At 38.3% G+C, this 18,226-nt stretch overlaps 1 protein-coding gene across 1 annotated transcript in view; it reads left to right on the forward strand.

Annotated features, from left to right (window-relative positions):
• LOC105934168 (activin receptor type-1C) overlaps positions 1-4,183 on the forward strand; it is a 28,050-nt gene extending 23,867 nt beyond the window's left edge. The window contains exon 9 of the mRNA XM_012874033.3: positions 3,903-4,183. Coding sequence (XP_012729487.1) covers positions 3,903-4,028 — 126 coding nt within the window. The 3' untranslated portion in view covers positions 4,029-4,183. The remainder of the gene's footprint in view (positions 1-3,902) is intronic.
• The last annotated feature ends 14,043 nt before the right edge of the window (positions 4,184-18,226 follow it).

The raw sequence follows: 18,226 nt of genomic DNA on the forward strand, positions 1-18,226 counted from the left end.
CTCAAGAATTTTAGATAAGAAAAGAAGATTAGATATAGGTCTGTAATTTACTAACTCATCTTGATCAAGAGAAGGTTTCTTAAGTAAAGGTTTAATAACAGCTACTTTCAAAACCTGTGGTACATATCCATTTACTAAGGATAGATTAATCATGTCTAAAATAGTGCCACTGATCAAAGGGAATATGTCCTTAAACAACTTGGTTGGGATTGGGTCTAACATACAGGTAGAAGGTTTAGATGAAGCTAAAATTTTAGATAGCTCAGAAAGCTCTACTGCTTCTAAACAGTTCAAACACTGCGCAGATTCTAAAGATTCCTCCAATGCTGCCTCACTTACTGAGGACGAGGTAATCATGTTTGGGAGGATGCCAATTATTTTATTTTTAATGGCATCAATTTTATTTATGAAGAATCCCATAAAATCATTACTACTGAGAGCTAAGGGAATGGATGGATCAACAGAGCTGTGGCTCTGGGTAAGTTTGGCAACTGTACTAAAGAGAAATCTAGGATTATTTTCATTCTCTTCAATTAATGATGAAAAATATGCTGCTCTAACTCTGCGGAGGGTCTTGTTATACAACAATAGTCTGTCCCTCCAGATTAAGTAGGATTCCTCTTGGTGTGTAGAGCGCCATTTTCTCTCCAATTTCCTAACATTGCGCTTCAAGGAACGCAGCTCTGAATTAAACCAAGGAGCCAGCTTCCTGTGAATAATCACCTTCTTTTTCAAGGGAGCTACATTGTCTAATGCAGAACGCAATGAGGAAGTCACATTGTTAGCAAAGGTATCGATTTGTGAATGGGAAGAAACAGCAATGCTGCCATCTACAGGGCATTTCTGCAATACTGAGGATATTAAGAAGGGGACAGACTCTTTAAGTTTTGATACAGCATTATCCGATAAAAATCTACTATAATGGAACCCTCTTTTGGGGGTGGAGAATTCAGTTAGATTAAACTCAAATGTTATTAAAAAATGATCAGACAGGACAGGGTTGTGAGGAAATACTGTTAATTCTTCACAATCAATGCCATATGTCAGCACAAGGTCTAAAGTATGGAGCCGAGAGTGCGTCGGTTCATGCACATTTTGAGCAAAACCAATTGAATCTAGGATAGTTTTAAAGGCTACACTAAGGTTATCACATTCTGTGTCAACATGGATGTTAAAATCACCCACTATAATAACCTTATCAGTATTTATGGTTACTATTATTTCCATGTCCAAAGAAAACTTTGAATGAAAGGTGACGAACGTGCAGCTGTAAGTTACCTAAGACAGATGGCATTATGTATGAACATCAAACTTGGGGGTGGGGGTGGGGATGGGGGGGGGGGATTAATGCATAACACAATGGCCACTCTCGATGAAAGTAGCAATAACACAGACCTCAGCTCAAATGTAAACTCAGAAGGCAAATGTTGGTCCAGTGAGGGGGTAGTTAGAAGAATTGTTCTCTGTAGGCAGAAGCTTGGAGACCTAACAGACCAGCACCCTATCCAGGAAATTAAAAGCATGGCGTTGCAAACCCAGACTGCCCTTACCAGTCACTGGTAAATTACCACTTGTGACAGAGCTCTAATAACAAAAACTAGACATTTCATTACTCAAATAGATAAAGTATTCTGCTCTGGGACCGACCATCTATGTTACTGTGAGGCAAAGTTGTCGTAAGACACAGGAATTGACGACTCAAATGCACGACTCAACATGGTGGCCTAAAATCAGTAACATTTTAATACAGGTCAAAGTAAGCACAGGAAAATCAAATGTAAGCATAGGTATCCAAACAGAGGCAAAGGTAAGCTGGGTCAAACTCCCTGGAAGACAGAATTAGAATCAAGGCAGGAAGGCTTGACACAAGGGATGAAGACAAACTACCAAAGGGAAACAGCATAGGCGGAGGTACGAACACACATATAAAGAGACACAGGTAGATGACATTTGGGCGTTGCAGAGGATGATGATAAGCGGGAATATCAGGAAGTGAAGTTGTCTGAAACGGCGCACAAAATGAAACAGGAAGTTCAAAAAGTAAACAAAACCAGACACAACTGCAAAACACTTAACCTGCAGAGATGGACATGATAGGAGGGACATGTGTGAGCACTTGCATTTCCCTCAACAATTGTATCACCACAATACTCATCAACAGGGAAATGGAAACAACTGAAAGTCCCTTTTCTCCACACACTCAGTCATATTTTATTTGTAAGGGTGTACCTGCGCTACAGTAATGTAGTTGGCTAAACAACATTCAGGGGACACTGTCACAATATACAAACTTTATAAATCGTCCTATGCTTAGTTTTTGTTACATGTCTGTTGGCCCCAAAAAGCCACTTTAAGGTAATACTACATGTAAGGGTGATGAGGAAGAAAGTCATAATGCTGATACACAATTTCTATTTAGCTGCCTTTTACATCCTTTGACGTATTTTCTTTCAAGACAGCGCTGTATTCAGCTACATACATTTTTTTTAGTCAGCTCCGACCAGCTTCCCTGGTTAAAAAAAAAAGTATCCCCACAGCCTGATGCTGACACAGCCATGCTTCTCTTTGGCTATGGTGTGTACACAGTGGTGTGCATTGGTATTTATTTGCCACCTTCAAGGTGTTTCACGTATTCCAAAAGAAAAAAACATTTTGGTTTCATCTGACCAGAGCATCAGCTACCAGATCTTTGCTTTACTTCACTTCTTGTGGCCAGAGTTACGGTGTGGAGAAGTAATAGTACAATCAACAAAAGGGCTAATCATGTTCAACACTTGGAATATTGTCTTATGATCTAACCCTGGCTTAAACTGCCCTATGAATGTATTATAAGCCTGTATATTGTGTTTCTTGGTCCTCATGCTTTTTGTTCAGTAATGTCCTCCAGACGAGCCTCTGAGGCCTTCAGAGAATAACTGTAATAATACTGAGATTATTTATATACATGTGGGCAATTTGTGACATCCAAAGCTAACTGGGTGTGCTGGATTTATTTTAGAGGTGTGAAAGTAAAATGAGATGAATGCAGATGCATATCACAGTTTCCAGATTGTCATTGATGAAACCTATCCATCATTTGTTTTCTACCTTAAAGTTATAATTAGGCCCAGAATTATTCAGATCTATGGAAGCTTTAGGTTTTAAGTTATGGTTTAATTTTACCAACATGTTTTGTCTATCTGGACATAATATTAACTACCGGAAGAGGCTAAGCCAGAGTCCTGACTTGAATCTGATAATTAACAAAAATCTGTGGAGGGAAAAAAAAAAGATTATGATGATGGGAAGAAAGCCTACTAAACTCAAAAAGATGGAGCTTGTCAGGAAAGGTAAATATTAAAAATACCAGGGGAAACATGGAATAACCCGCTCAGAGATTACAAGAAGAGTTTGATTGGTATAATGCCAATAGAGACATGGGTGTGAAACATTTCGGACCTAACAGTATGAGCTACTTTGTGTATCACGTAAACACATTTGTGGAAGTTTGTGGCTGTAACTTGTCAAAATGTGCCAAAAGTGTTGCTTTAATGCATCATTTAAAACACAGTTGGGCACATACTTTACTCTGGGAGTGGGATCCTGCATGTGCATACCTGTTTATGCCAAAACTATAATCTCATCAGATTCTACAGGAGTTTACAAATGACAAATTGCTTTGAATCAGGTGTAATTGAGCAGGAACACGCATAAAGCACACTGACCCTCAAGGATGGGAGGTGTCCACAGCTGAAATTTTACAATACAATTGGAGGCGAGGTTGGATTATTAACTGAATATTTTCAGTATTTGAAGTAAATTTAGGCATGTCTCCATTATGTTAATGAAGGCAATGCTTTCTTTCCTTATAAAATATGTTATTTTGAGAATTGTAATATAATGTTATGTTGTTGCTTCACCAGGCTCTGCGTGTGATGGGAAGACTGATGAGAGAGTGCTGGTATGCCAATGCTGCCGCGCGACTAACCGCGCTGCGAGTCAAGAAAACTGTGTCTCAGCTGTCTGCTATCAAGGACGTCAAAGACTAGTTTGGCTTGCCGCCCTGCAGCTCATCACTGGTGCTGGCACTGGTGTGATGGGAAACACTTGGAGAACGCAGGCGCCACTTTTCAGGAGGAAACCACATCTTGTTTTTTGTTGCCAAATGATTGTATAAAGTGGCGCGTCGGCCGAAGCTCTGTACAAAGACATCTAGGCAATTCAGTTTTCCTCCAGCTAGGGTTGTTGGTCAAAAGACCCACGTGACATAAGTCATGTTAAATGTGATTATTTTGCTACCTCAGTATTTGAAGTGCCCAAAGCTTGAAGTTGCACATTGTTGTGTTTTTGTGCCGTTTTTGTTTTCTCTTTGCTATCACAGTGCTGCTGGGTTGTTAGATTGCTTAGTGACAATCTCTGGAAATATCCTTTCATTTTGACTTGTCTCTACTGACCCACATGCAAACTTTCCCTGAAAATATGAAGTATTTTTGCACAGTTAGATTATCTCTCTTGTACATATATTTTCTGAAGGTTCTGTGAAAGGGAACATAGTACTGTCTATTTACAACTGGAAGAGATAACCTGGGTTTATCTAAGCCTTTAAAAAAAGTAAATAGTGACCTAGCTCAGAGTATCTATCATAGGCTGCTCAGGATGGACGTTTGAAAATGTTTTAACTTTTTCCAAAGGGAATATAATCGTAATATATATCGTCGTGAGCCAGTTCAGCATTGGTGCTCCGACCCAGCATACTGAAATATGTTTTAAACCCCAAATAATGAGTTTAAGTTATTAATGTCTAATCTAAAAGGCTTACCAAAGAGTGGGTTGGGCAGAAAAACCCACAACTTTGATTGGCAAATTGTAAATTTTGGGTTAAAAGGATTGATTTATTCTTTAGTTTTCTAGGATTATCAGACAGAAAGAACGATAAAGATAAAAGATAAGTTCAGGATCTTTAAGCTACTTAATTTGGTTGATAAAATTATTTCTATATGTAGAAAATACAGTATAAAAATTACCTGCCTATATTGACTTTATGAGCAGTTCAAAATTTGAATTTTGAGTATCGCTAGCATTAGCTTGCGCTAGCATGTAAAAGGCTAATGTTATCTCAAGTGAACAAATATGTTCTCTAGTCTGAAATATATTCAGAAACACAACCCACTAACTTTGACCTCATTATACAGCATAAATGTATCATTTTCCATTTCATGTTTCATTGTGTGGAAGAGGTTTGGTGAACTCTGATCTTGTTGTTTTAGCTCATAGTTCAAGACTCCTTTTTAGTCCAAATGGCAGCATTTCACTCTATCCAAGAGCAAACCTTTATCATGGTTTAAACTAGGAAAAGTACTAAACTCATTCAGTACAAACTGCCGTCATGAAAAAGTTAGGACACCCCTTTTAAATAGATTTTTGACATAAAATGTTCACATATCAAAGTCTATCCGGTTTTTGTTTCTGAAAAAGTGAGTGATTGAATAACAGGTAAAAACCAAATATTAACCTTGTTTTACTCATTTAAAAAAGGATATCAACACAAATATGTATTCTAGCTGAGGAAAGCATTATGGAACCTTATACACAAATAGCTAGTTTTAGTCCTTTTGGCCAAAAATAACTTCAATGAGACACTTCTTGTAGCCACCAGTCTCTGACATCTGTCTGAGGAAGGTTTGCCCCACTATTCATGTTCAGCTGGGAAATACTTGAGGCGTTTCTTACATGTACAACTCATTTCAAGCCACTCCACCACATCTCAATGAGATCAAGGTCTGGGTTTTGACTTGACCCAATACTTTCCTGCTTTTAAATCTGAGCCACTTTTTGCTGGATGTACTGGATTTGTTTGGGTTATTATCACAGTACAGAGTCCAGTTCTGCTTCAGCTTCCATTTCTGTTCAAACACATTGGCTCTCCTTTACCTCAAGTAACCTCTCATGAAAACATTTGTAGGGGATATCATGGTGAGCTGGCCAGGTCCGGATACATCAAACCATCCCCAAACCATGACATTTTCAGCTCCATTATTCATAGCTGATAAGAGTTTATTTTCTTAGAAGGCTGTGTTTGGTTTATACCTAACATGTTCTCTGTTCAGGTATCCAAATGATTCAACTTTACCCTTATGTAACCAAAGAACATTACAATCCCCAGAGGTTCTGATCTTTGTCTTTGTTCTCTCTGGCAAACCTTAGTCTGGCTTTCATGTTCTCTATTCAGAGCAAAAGTTTTGTCCTTGCACTTCTCCAATGAAAGTTAAACGTTTGCTGTCTCTTTCTGATTCTATACGCATGCATGCTCCTATCACCAAAGCCTGCTAGATCCCGTGATGACATGTTAGGGTTTTCAGAGACTTCTTTTAGCATCTTGCGGTCTGCTCTCCAGGTTAACTTGCTTGGACAGCCAGGCCTGTTTAAAAAACACAACCTATAGGGTATCCAAATATTTTTTCACAACTTTTTTGCATTAACAGTTGCCACATGACCTTATTGGCTCATAGGATTGTGTGTAATGCATATTTTAACGATTCATTTGATGTGGTCCTTGCATTTTCACAGGTGTTTCAAGAATTCTGTTTTCTGGAAAAGGGGAACATTATATTAATTTACGTGTTATTACACAAATTTATGACAAGGTCAGGCCAATAAAAATGCATGTAAAAATTCATGTACATTAATAGTAGTATGTAGTCTTAATAGTGGGTGCACATTAGGATTGTTGATGTTGCCTAAAAGCCTGACAAGCAGAAGTGGGGAAGTTACAAGGATCTGTTCACCGTTGTGCTTGTATGAAACAGTGTGTGCGTGTGTATGTGTGCAAGAGTGCCTGTTTGAGCATCTGGTTGTTAATATTTTTTATATGGTATCAAGAGATCTATCTTTGAAATATTTGTAAAATTATAAAATTAATTTCTATGACTAGGCTCTGTCTGTCTTTTCAGTTGTAGGTGACACATACAGCAGTAAAAGTATTACAATTATCAATGTTTTGCTCAATAAATGCATTTATTATGAGGCTGTTGACATGGAATTTATGACAGATGTGTGTAACAATCCAAGTAATCCACAAATACAAGAAAATCTAAATAAAGAGCTCTGTTAAAGATGTGTAATAAAGAGTGGAAAAAAATATGGAACAAACTTAATTAAATGTATTCAGTTCTTGGTTAAAAGTCCTTTTTTGGTAACAACTTCAAGACTACTTCTGTATGGAGAAATGATAGCATTCATTGCTCAGGTATGTTTTTGTCCTCCTGTCACACACAATCTGTACTTAAATCGTAAAAGATTTGGGGGTCTCTGCCGTGCAACCTGATACTTTGATTTTTTTTAATAGATTTTCAATTAGATCAAATTGCTTGTGCCAGTCTTTCAGCTCTCTAAAAACAACTGGGAGTTTACACATACAGATTTAAATAGGAGGCAACATTTCATCTAAAGTTTGCTTGAGTGCGAGTTGTCAGAATGGAAAAAGTCACCTGGATAGTTGTGGAGATGTTTTCAGAAAACCCAAACCAAAGTCCAATTGCTTACGATTTGAGCCTGTTTGAGGTGTCAGTGACCCAGATGACTTGAACATTTTCACAGGCAACCTGAGAGTTTCCTTGGCTGGGTATTTGGGTCCATTATCTTGCAGAAAAATCTGCCCCTGTTTCAGTATCAGATTCTGTGAAATATGTGTCAGTAAAACTTTTCTTGTAGGGAAATTTTCTATGCAGCCAGGTAAAAGTATAAATTACAACAACATTGCTACAATTACATTACTACAACATCGGCAAAAACAGCGAAAAATATCCAGGGAAAATATCAGGAGAAATATTAATTAAAAACATTGAGACTAAAAGGACAAAGCAATCCCACCCAATTACATTTTAATTTTATCTGAATAATGTCCTGAGTAATATCCTGAGTAATAATAGTTTTTTTTTTTCCATCTGTTGGTCCTCGCTCTAGGCTGTCTGAATCTCTTTCCAGATGGTCGGAGCTCAAATTCGCCATAAAGTGGGTGATAAGGGTATTGGAGAATGAGAATGTTTCTCTTAGATCAGCTAATTCAGCGCCAATAATTTAGCAGACCACTTTTACTGTTTGACTCATTCTGTGCTGAATTTCTCTTTCCATCAGATATATATATATGCAGGCTGCCAGAACCACATGCACTCTTGGTCTAGTGCTATTGGTTGTATTTGTGTTGCCAGTTCTCCACCAAACACTGTGTGTGCAGTGACATCCAAAACGTTAAGCAGCTCTGACAGAGGCCCACACAGCTTTTTAAAACACTGACATCATGGTGTTATACACTTCTTTATACTTTCAAAAGTGATCAAATCCACTTTATTACACATTAATAATTCATGGACCTATTTGTTTTGATTTCATTATATATGGATTACTGTGTTGCTTCTCACATACAACGCAAATTCTATGTCAATCACACCATGAGAAATATATGTACTGAACAAAAAAAATAAAAACATGGACATATTCAACACCTATTTTTCCCTGCTTGAGCAGCTCTGTATGATTGAGGAAACCATGTTGTAGGAAATTGTTTCTGTGCTGAGGAAACCAAACAATCTTCAATAGCACCTTGCTACCTTGGAAAATATCAATTTGTCATCCTTCATTTTTTTTAAATCAAAATAGTTACTTTGAGCAATGTAATTATTTTACTTTCTTGCAAATATTAAAAAGAGAACATATTGACTCTCTTTGTCTCAGCTGATTAAAAATCTCCCTATTACATTTCTTGCTGTTTGGTTTTATTTCACTCTAAGTTGCGTCCTTGTTAAGCCAATTTGACCTATTGTGTCGTAAATCAGAAAACACATAGGTGACAGAGAAGCACATGGCGTGGTCATCGATCCAAAGAGGATTGATCAGCATGTGTACCTTCTGACTGGTATCTCCACTGTGAGTAAAATGCAAGTAGCTACTCTCATTTAAATTCATTGGCTTGATTTATGCTAATCCATTGTTGCTCATATGTGAATTTATACCACTTTATTTTATTGTTATTTTCCCCAGCGCTATATATATATATATATATATATATATATATATATATATATATATATATATATATATATATATATATTGTGTTAAATGATGATTACAGTGTGTAAATAAAAGCTGTTTTTCATGTTCTGACTGCGTTCCTTTCACATCGCAAACGTCGTTTCTGAAAGCTCAGATTGTGCAGAGCTTTGCAAACTGCAGCAAGTGAGGCAAAAAAAAAAATTTCCCGGAGCAACTTATCTAAAGCAGGTCACTTTTATCTCCTGTACAGCTCTTTTTACTTGAAAAACGCGTGACTCATCCCTGATTTCGTTTCTGGCGCTCGCCACACGTAAGCTGTTGATGACCGTTAGGCAGAGGAAATCAAGCTGTAACCCTGAAGCTGTCAGCACTACACAGATGAGTCAAACGCCTATATGAGTGTGGTGTTGTGCTTTAACAGATTTTACTGATGGCTGTCACGTAAAGAAAAGGTCGCACAGTGTCACTTTCCTGTGCTTGAGAGGACACGTTTATAAACTGCTGTCTAAAAATAGGTGTGTTTATCCAACTTTTAGTGTCTCTCATTGAGCTCTGAAGGAGTGATGCACTAACGTACTGATTTGGTAAAGGCAACATATAGATATGGCATCTAGTACTATTCTTAAGAAACTGCAAGGTTGGAGTGATGTTTTGGAAAGTTTGCAGTAAAAAAAAGCACATCCAATCAAAAGAAACAATGTCTAAAACTGAACTAAAATTAAACTGAGTCGACAGGAAAATTAAATATATATTTCCTATTTTTACATAATTATGCATCCAAGGAGCTAATCTTTCTTTAAAAGTGATGTTGAGCACTAGTTCTTCAGGCTTTCTTTGGATTCCCATTTTCAATGCATTAATTAGATTTATTGCATTTATTTTGCAATGTAGATAAACCTGAAGTGATTAATGGAGCTATTGGAGCCATTAGGTATGTACACTCCTTGATTTTCTTTCCTGTACAAAGTAGGAAGTGCTCTTGTCACTTCTTCCTGGACAGAGCTGCTGGTGTACTTTCTTTTTATTAATTTTTTGGTATAAAGATCTCAGCCATGGTGCATGACCAAAATCTGTTCCATCGCATCCAAAGGAGTCTGTTGATAAGGCTAGAGTTGCTGATTAGGATGCCTCCTGGCCGTTTCCCTATTGGGCTTTTAAGGACACGTCTCACTGTGACCTTGTTGAAGACCCAGCACTCGCTGGAGAAACTCTGTATCCCTTCTGGCCTGGCAACACACTGTGGGACTCCCCAGTGGAAGTGGGAGAGTGTTCCTAGGGAGTAAGATGCCTGGGTTAGCCTACTGGATGTGTTACCCACACGACCCAATGGTAGATAAGCAGAAGAGGATGGATGGAGGGATGGATGAAAAGTGCTTCTGGGCCAGTGTTTAGATTGGTTTATTTTTAGGAAAATAAGCAACTTCAACATCACAAGTACCTCTTTAAAACAAATTGCTACATTAGCTAAAAGGATTTCTTAACGGTATCCCTCTTTTTCTTTAGGAGGGCAAAGAGAAAAAAAATCCCTTACCTAGACCATTAAGTCACATTTATTGCAAAACCCCCCCAAAAAAACGTATAATGGTTTATGATAGTTTCTCAAACTTTCATTGTTTTTGTTCAACCCTCTCCACAGCCTGCGGATTTCTTATCTTATTGATTGTTTTAACTTGTTGAATTTCTACCACCCTTTTCCACTTAAAGCACTTTTCCAGCACATCATCTTCACATTCTTCGAATTTATGATCAGCACCACATTTGGGACACCTCTGGCTTCCTTTTCAGGCGTCTGCTATGTGCTCATATCTTTGACATCTTCAATTCACAGCATAATCATTCTTTGTATACGATCACAAACAACCAAAATGATGCACACCGCCACCTACTGTACATTAATTTCTAACTATAGCCATCACCTACTATATTCTAAGTATTAGTTTTATACTTCGCAAAATCCGAACAAAGCTTTATTTATATTTCTGATTTCCTCCCTTTCCCCTTGTGGTCCCACTTTTTTATTTTCTAATTTACTGTAATGTACTGTAATGTCCTCCTCTAGTTGGTTGGATGGCAGCCAGTTGTGTTACTTAGAGCCAACTACTGTACAGGAGTGATCTGGTATTGTGGCGTCAATCAGCTGAGGCAAATTTACATTAAAGAGTCAACTGGATATGCAGCATGTTTAAATTTAGACTGAACTGGATTTTGTGCAGTTGGATCTGACTACACTGCAAAAACGGATCTAAAAATAAGTAAAATGTTCTTAAAATTAGTATTTCTGCCCTAGATTTGAGCAGGTAAATAAGATTATCTGCCAATGGAACTATTATGATGAATTGATGAATTGTTCTGATTTTAAGTGCAAAAATCTTATTCTATTGGCAGATCATCTTATTTACCTGCTCAAATCAAGGAAAAATACATTAATTTTAAGAACATTTTACTTATTTTTAGTTTGTTTTTGCAGTGTATGAAAACACGATACTGGAAAGAACTGAATCATTTGAATTAAATACGGATGTAACTGGATAAAATCTAATGTGAACTAAATTTACCATGCCTGTCTTCAAGGACCGCGGAACAGGTAGGGCCAGTAGGGCCGCGGCCCTACCTACTTTTGATGATCAAATATGTAAAATAATATATATAAATAAAATTAAATTATTCAATAGCAATTTTTTCAAATGCACAATAGTCTATGGCAAGCAGCATCATTCTCCAATGAGAAACGATAAATCATCCCGTCTAAAAATGTATAGGGGTAGTTCACTGCTTTTGTTTTCATCCAGGTTTTTCGCGCATGCGCGACAGAGAAACTGCTCCAGACAGCCGCAGAAGCGGCTGCTGCTGCTGTAGCAGCCGCTTCTCGGCCCGTGTAGCGATCACCACCTCCCCTCCGCCGCTATTTAAGTAGAACAATGACTAGAGCAGAATTAGTGTATTTACCGGATATGAAGTGTATAGACTGCAAATTCTGTCGTAGTATGTTGGCTCCCCCAGGCCATTGGGAGTGTTCTGCCTGCGCTCTTTTCATTGAAAATATCCATTTCTTTCTTCGTCCTTCCTCCTTCGGTAAAACGACAGAAATGTACATCCAACGATTTGGAATGCCTCTGTGTGCAACCGGGGAGCACAACAAGTCGTAGGCATTGCTTAGATTCCAAAAATAAACGAAGTAAAAGTACGCTCTAAATCACCCGTTTTGTCATGTAGTAGACGAGAACAGTACTGTTTGTGTCTACACGCCGGACCTGGACCGGACGTAGCGCTGACGTCACGCCGTGAACTACCCTATTGGCTGATTGTGTCATGTGATGTAAAACAAAATGACCGCTACTTCGTTTGCTTCGTTAGCTTAGCTAGCTTTAAGGCTGTGTTCCACTGCAAGTGCTGAGAGGTGTTTCTCGTCCCTCCGTCGTATCAAGACTTATCTGAGATCAAACAATGACCCAGAAAAAGACTAAATAGCTTGATGTGCGCCAACACACAGGGATCTTTTGACCACAGTGGATGCTTTGAGGATAGGACTTCATCCAGCATAATGGCAGACAGACACACTTTTTCGGGAATAGGGCTTGGTCGTCATGACGTATTACTTGTGTGGCCGCCATATTGAAAGCCTCCGCGGCTCCGCCCCCGCTACTCAGACTACTGCCTATGACTACCGCATACTGTACTCCCTCTCTCAGCCGTGTTTTAATTTGATTAATTTTTACCGTAACTTCATTTCAACCATGGTAAACCGTTGCCGTATTGTGGGCTGTAACAGCGCAACACATGATCGCAGTGGAAAAACCATAGAAAATGGGTTAACTTTCCACCGCTTTCCTGCCTGAGGCGCAACATGGGAGAGACAGCAAGTGCAATGGAGCTGTCGGCTCGCTTGGATCGCGGCTTTAAGACTACCGATCATAACTTTCCACAGTATCCCGATGTCAATGAGAGTATGTTCCCTGCATTTTCATTTGGTAAGTTAAAGCTGCACGGTTTTATTTAATAGCCTACAGTTTCTTTCCTTCAGCCGCAACATCACATACATGCACATAAATACTAAAACGGCAGCGGGAAAGGCTCAACACGTGAGAAACCCGGAGGGTTTAGGGAGGGCTGACAGTTAACGTTACTAACTAAAACCTTTGAAAACATGCAGCTAGTTAAAAGTACATTACATGCGTGAGTGGTTGTTGCCACTAAACGGTTAGCAGGTGCCAGAGCGCGTTCTGAGCACAGCTTACCTTTTGAACGAGTTGCTGTGTTCCACTGTTTACTGGCTTTATGATCTGCAGCTCCTGAACCCATCCATTCATGAACTGCACATGAGACTCCAAGGGACTTGTAGCTTTGGAACTGTTCTGAAGTATAGGCGCTCACACCACAAACTAGGTAGCCGAAGACGTCCGATATGCAAAACAGTGGCAACAAGTGGTCGTCGGCGCTCCATAATAATGCTGATTTTGTCAACATACCGGTCCCTGATTTCTCTATTTAGTGTGTCCCGGTAAATTTCAGATCCTTTTCGGGATTTTAACATTTTTTCTATCTATTCTTTCTCAACTCTACTTCTACGTCTCTTCGTTCAAACAACGTTATGTCAGAGGTATTTTAACGTTGCGTTGCTGTCATATGGCCGCCACGTCCCATAATGCAACGCGGATCCCGAGCCCTATATTAGAGGCAGGGGTGAGTTTGACTTTTCTTTTTAAAGTATTTTATTCTGTAAATATTGTGTTAGCTGTAATATAATGATTGTAAATGGAAATAAATCCGGGGCGTGTGTGCTGGAACGTCAGAAAAAAAGTTAAATAAATGGATAAATGGGTTTTTCGCGCATGCGCGCCAGACTGATGGGCCCGACCCATGAAATGCGTTCCGCGGTCCATGCCTGTCTTATGAAATGCCTTGAAAAGATATTTGTTGTGAGTTGGTGCTGCATAAATGAGTTGAACTGAAATCAATTTCTTTGGTAACTGTGCAATTTCTGTTATCCAGGTCATTGCAACAATAGATTTAAATCGGAGGCCACCCGACTTTTGCTCAGTTCTTTCTGAAAACGCTTTGACTCCTATAAAGGAGTCTTTGTCAATTCTGGTGGCTTGCACTTGAGCAACCTGCAGTCGGTGCACTGCTGTTTTTAATGACTTTTTGTGACATGTTGGACCTTTCTCTCTCAACCAAATATTTTAAGTACAGAGACAGCTTTTATGGACAGAAACATAGGTGTGCCATGGACTCCCCAGTGCCACCCGTTGTGGCCAATATGTACATGGAGGAGGTGGAGAGCAGGACACTTAGTGCTTACAAGGGGACACCACCAACTCACTGGTTTAGATATGTGGATGGCACTTGGGTCAAAATCCAAACCATAGAAGTTGAGGCATTCACCAATCACATCAACCCAGTGATCAGCAACATAAGGTTTACCATAGAGGATGCCTTTCTGGACTGTGCGGTACACATTGAGAAAGATGGGAGTCTCAAAAATGAGGTTTACCGCAAGCCCACACACACACAGACTGTGGGTGATTCACATCACCCACTGTAACGCAAACTCTGTTTTCAGAACTTTGAGTTACCAGGCTTACAACATTCCCTCTGCCACAGAGGAGAAGCAAAAAGAGCACAAGCAACGTCAGGAATCACTGCACGCTTGTGGTTACCCGAAATGGGCAATTTGTCAAATCAGCCAACAAAGCCGGCAGAACGAAAACAAGACTGCGTCGAACACAGAGGAGAGAACAGAGAGACGCACAATAATCGTCATTCCATATGGGTCAGGAAGTTTCTGAGAAACTCAGGAGAATTTTCTCCAAACACAACATATCAGTAAATTTCAAACCTAATAACACTCTCTGACAAAACTGGTTCATACCAAAGAAAGAAAAACCAAACCACAGCTGAGTGGTGTTGGTGTATGCGGTCCAATGCAGCGAGGACGGCTCAGACTCCTATATTGGAGAAACTAAACAACAACTACAAAAACGTATGGCTCAGCACAGGAGGGCCAGCAGCTTGGGGCAAGATTCAGCAGTCCACTTCCACCTCAAGAACAAAGGTCACTCTTTTGACGACAATGATGTTCAGAATTTGGACAGGCAGAACAGATGGTTTGAATGAGGGATCAAAGAAGCCACTCACACCAAGCAATAGCTTCCAACAACCCAGGACAGTGACGGGTGGGTTGTTGATCTGCATCTAACTTAGAATGTGCCTAGGAGGATGAGCATCCATGTCCTTTAAAAACAGCAGAGCCACTTATTTGCACAGTATATTTGCCACTTAAGATTGGCCTACTAACTGTTTGAAGTGTTTTATTTTGTGTTGTTTAAGTAAAAATGAGAACATGGAACAAAAAGAAAATTGGGCAAGATTTTTACAGTCTTGGAACACACAATCATTAGCAAAGGATCAGATGAGTGAATGTGTTTTTAAGAATTTGTACTAATTTCTTCTATTGTGTGGAAGTCATTTCTTTCCACTGTCGCCACATGCATGTTCAGTAAGTTCCTCTGACAGTTTATTTATTTACAGATCGGTAAAATAAACTGAACTTCACATAATTTTATTAGAAATCTGATCCATTTGAAATGTATGTTTTTTAAATAATTTGCATCTGGCCATATGATTGGGTTGGATGGATGACTGTATATCACTGTACATAAACTGGATCTCTTTGTCTTGTAAAGATGTTTTGCATTGAGGCCAGATAAATGATCTCAATTGAATGGTCTTGTTTTTCCATATATGCTACCAACAGAGGTGTCAAGTAACTAAATACAAATACTTTGTTTGGTTATTTATACTTTAATAGAGTAATATTTTAGCCTCCGTTTTACTTCTTCTCCTTAGATTTTCATGCAATTATCAGAACTTTCTACTCCTTACATTTTGAAAATAGCCTCAGTACTTCTATTTTATTTCAGCTTGTTTTCATTCTGGCTTGTCAATAAAAACAAAAACAAAATTCAGATAAATAGCATTACCTGAAGGGTGATTTTTGTTTGCCAAACGGCCCAATAAAAACTTAAGAATTAGAATAAAACATGGAAGAACAGCATTTTTGAGATTATTTATTTTCATTTTTTGATTAACCGCTAGGATTAATCATTCATTTTGACAACGCTGTCTACTGTATACAGACAAGAGGTGATGCACTCATTTTCATGTCCAGTTTTGTTGCCCTTATCAATTCCTGTGGCTATGCTTGGATGTTCATTTACATTCTAATAATAACAAGTGAACGGTTATGTTTGGTAAAACGTCTCTGAAGTTTGACTTTTTGCACCAATACTTATAGGCAACCAGACATCAGATTTTCTGCTCAATGAAACCCATGAAGATGCTTTAATATAAATGTTAATATTAACTGTTAATATATTTGCATTGTACTAAATGTTCCCCCCCCCCCCCCAATATTAACATCATATTATAGTCATATAATTGGAGGGGAGGGGGGGGGGGTTTAGTTGAGTAAAAGGTTTGACTAAATGCTTGTACTATTATAGAAGTATTTTTAAACCCTAGTAGTTATACTTTCACTTTAGTAATAGATGTGATGTACTTTTGACACCTCTGACTACCACAGAAAATTCTTCCTAAGTAAAAAAAAATTAAATATTCTCATGTTAGAAAAATTGCAAGATCTACAGGTTAACTTTTTCTCACAGTTTTGACAAAGTACATAAGAAAAAGATCAATCTAAGCTTCAAGCAGCATGGAAAAAAAAAAAAACACCTTTGCGACCTTGAAGGAAAATCTCAACAAAATTGAGCAAAATTAACCTGTGAGACAATCCTGGATCATGTGTCTCTAATCTGAATGGAAATTGAACTTTTAATCCAGGTAATGTTCTTATGTCCTCTAACTAATTCACAAATAAATTGCTCAAAAAGGAGGAATAAAGCTTCATAGCTCAGAACTGAAACCATCTGAGCTGCTGCTGGAGGATTTGAAACAGGCAGAACATGTGAGAAAAAACACTGTGAACAAGTATGCAAATACAAGAAGCTGCTTCTGCACAGAATTTTATATATATATATATATATATATATATATATATATATATATATATATATATATATATATAAAATTCTGTGCAGAAGCACAGAACATATATATGTGTTAGTAGTGTGTGTATCTCCTTGCTTTATCTCCTGAAAACTTAAAGAAGTAAAATAAACTGACGTTAAAATTATATTTAATATCTGCTTAAATGTTGTCCTTTAATAAGGTTCCTTTAATCTGACAAACTAACCCCATTGGAACATATTCTAGTTTACTGAATATAACCGTATGACTGTTTATCTGCTAAGGTCCCATTACTTTTTCATTTTTTTGTTGGTCTCTTTGAAGTAACAGAAAAAGGCATGGTCTCTGATGAGAAAAAAGGAGAAAGAAAGAAAAAGTTCAATGTAACCATAAAATGGCTCAGGGATTTGGAGTGTCCATTGAAATGGGACATTTGTGTTCCAGACAGTCCCGTGGGTAGCTGGCCAGTGTTGCTGTTAAGGATCAGTGGCAGAGTGGACTGCTGTGATGCAATCTGTCAGATGAGGAATCTTTAATTTGTTTGTGCTGATGTGAAAAGGTTGCTGGTTACTGTGGAGCACAAGTTATGGAGGATTAATAAAGGTGAACTTAAACTTTTTTTTCCACATTTTGTCACCTTACAATGAAACACCCTTGTTGTGCTTTAACAGGATTTACCAAAAGAAAATAATAGTGCATAATCATGAAGATGAAGAAAGATGATCTTGAGAGTTTTGTAAAAAAAAGAGAAAAGAAAAAAAAGTTGTATTATAAAGTAGTTGTATTCAACTCCAACACATAAATATTATTTGATGTAAACCCCTCTACTGTAGCTCTGGCTGATTCTTAAGGGTTGAATCATAGGCCTTCTGGTGACAAAACCCCACAATATGAACCTCCCACCACCATATTTCACAGCGGGGGAAAATGGTTCTGATTGATGCACAGTGCTGCACATATTGCATTTTGCATGAAGGCCAAAAAGGTAACGATTTTTCAGATCTGACAAGAGCACCTTCTCTCAGAGCTGTGCCCCTTACATAGCTCATGGGAGACTTTGCATGTAACTCACTGTGGCTGTCTTTTTGATAATGTTTTTTTTTTATTTTTATAAAAGTCAGCTTTGTGGCGAATACAATATGTCTGCCACCTGGTTTATACAGACGTGCAAACT

Source organism: Fundulus heteroclitus, chromosome 7 (genome assembly GCF_011125445.2).
Source record: "Fundulus heteroclitus isolate FHET01 chromosome 7, MU-UCD_Fhet_4.1, whole genome shotgun sequence".
NCBI lineage: Eukaryota > Metazoa > Chordata > Actinopteri > Cyprinodontiformes > Fundulidae > Fundulus > Fundulus heteroclitus.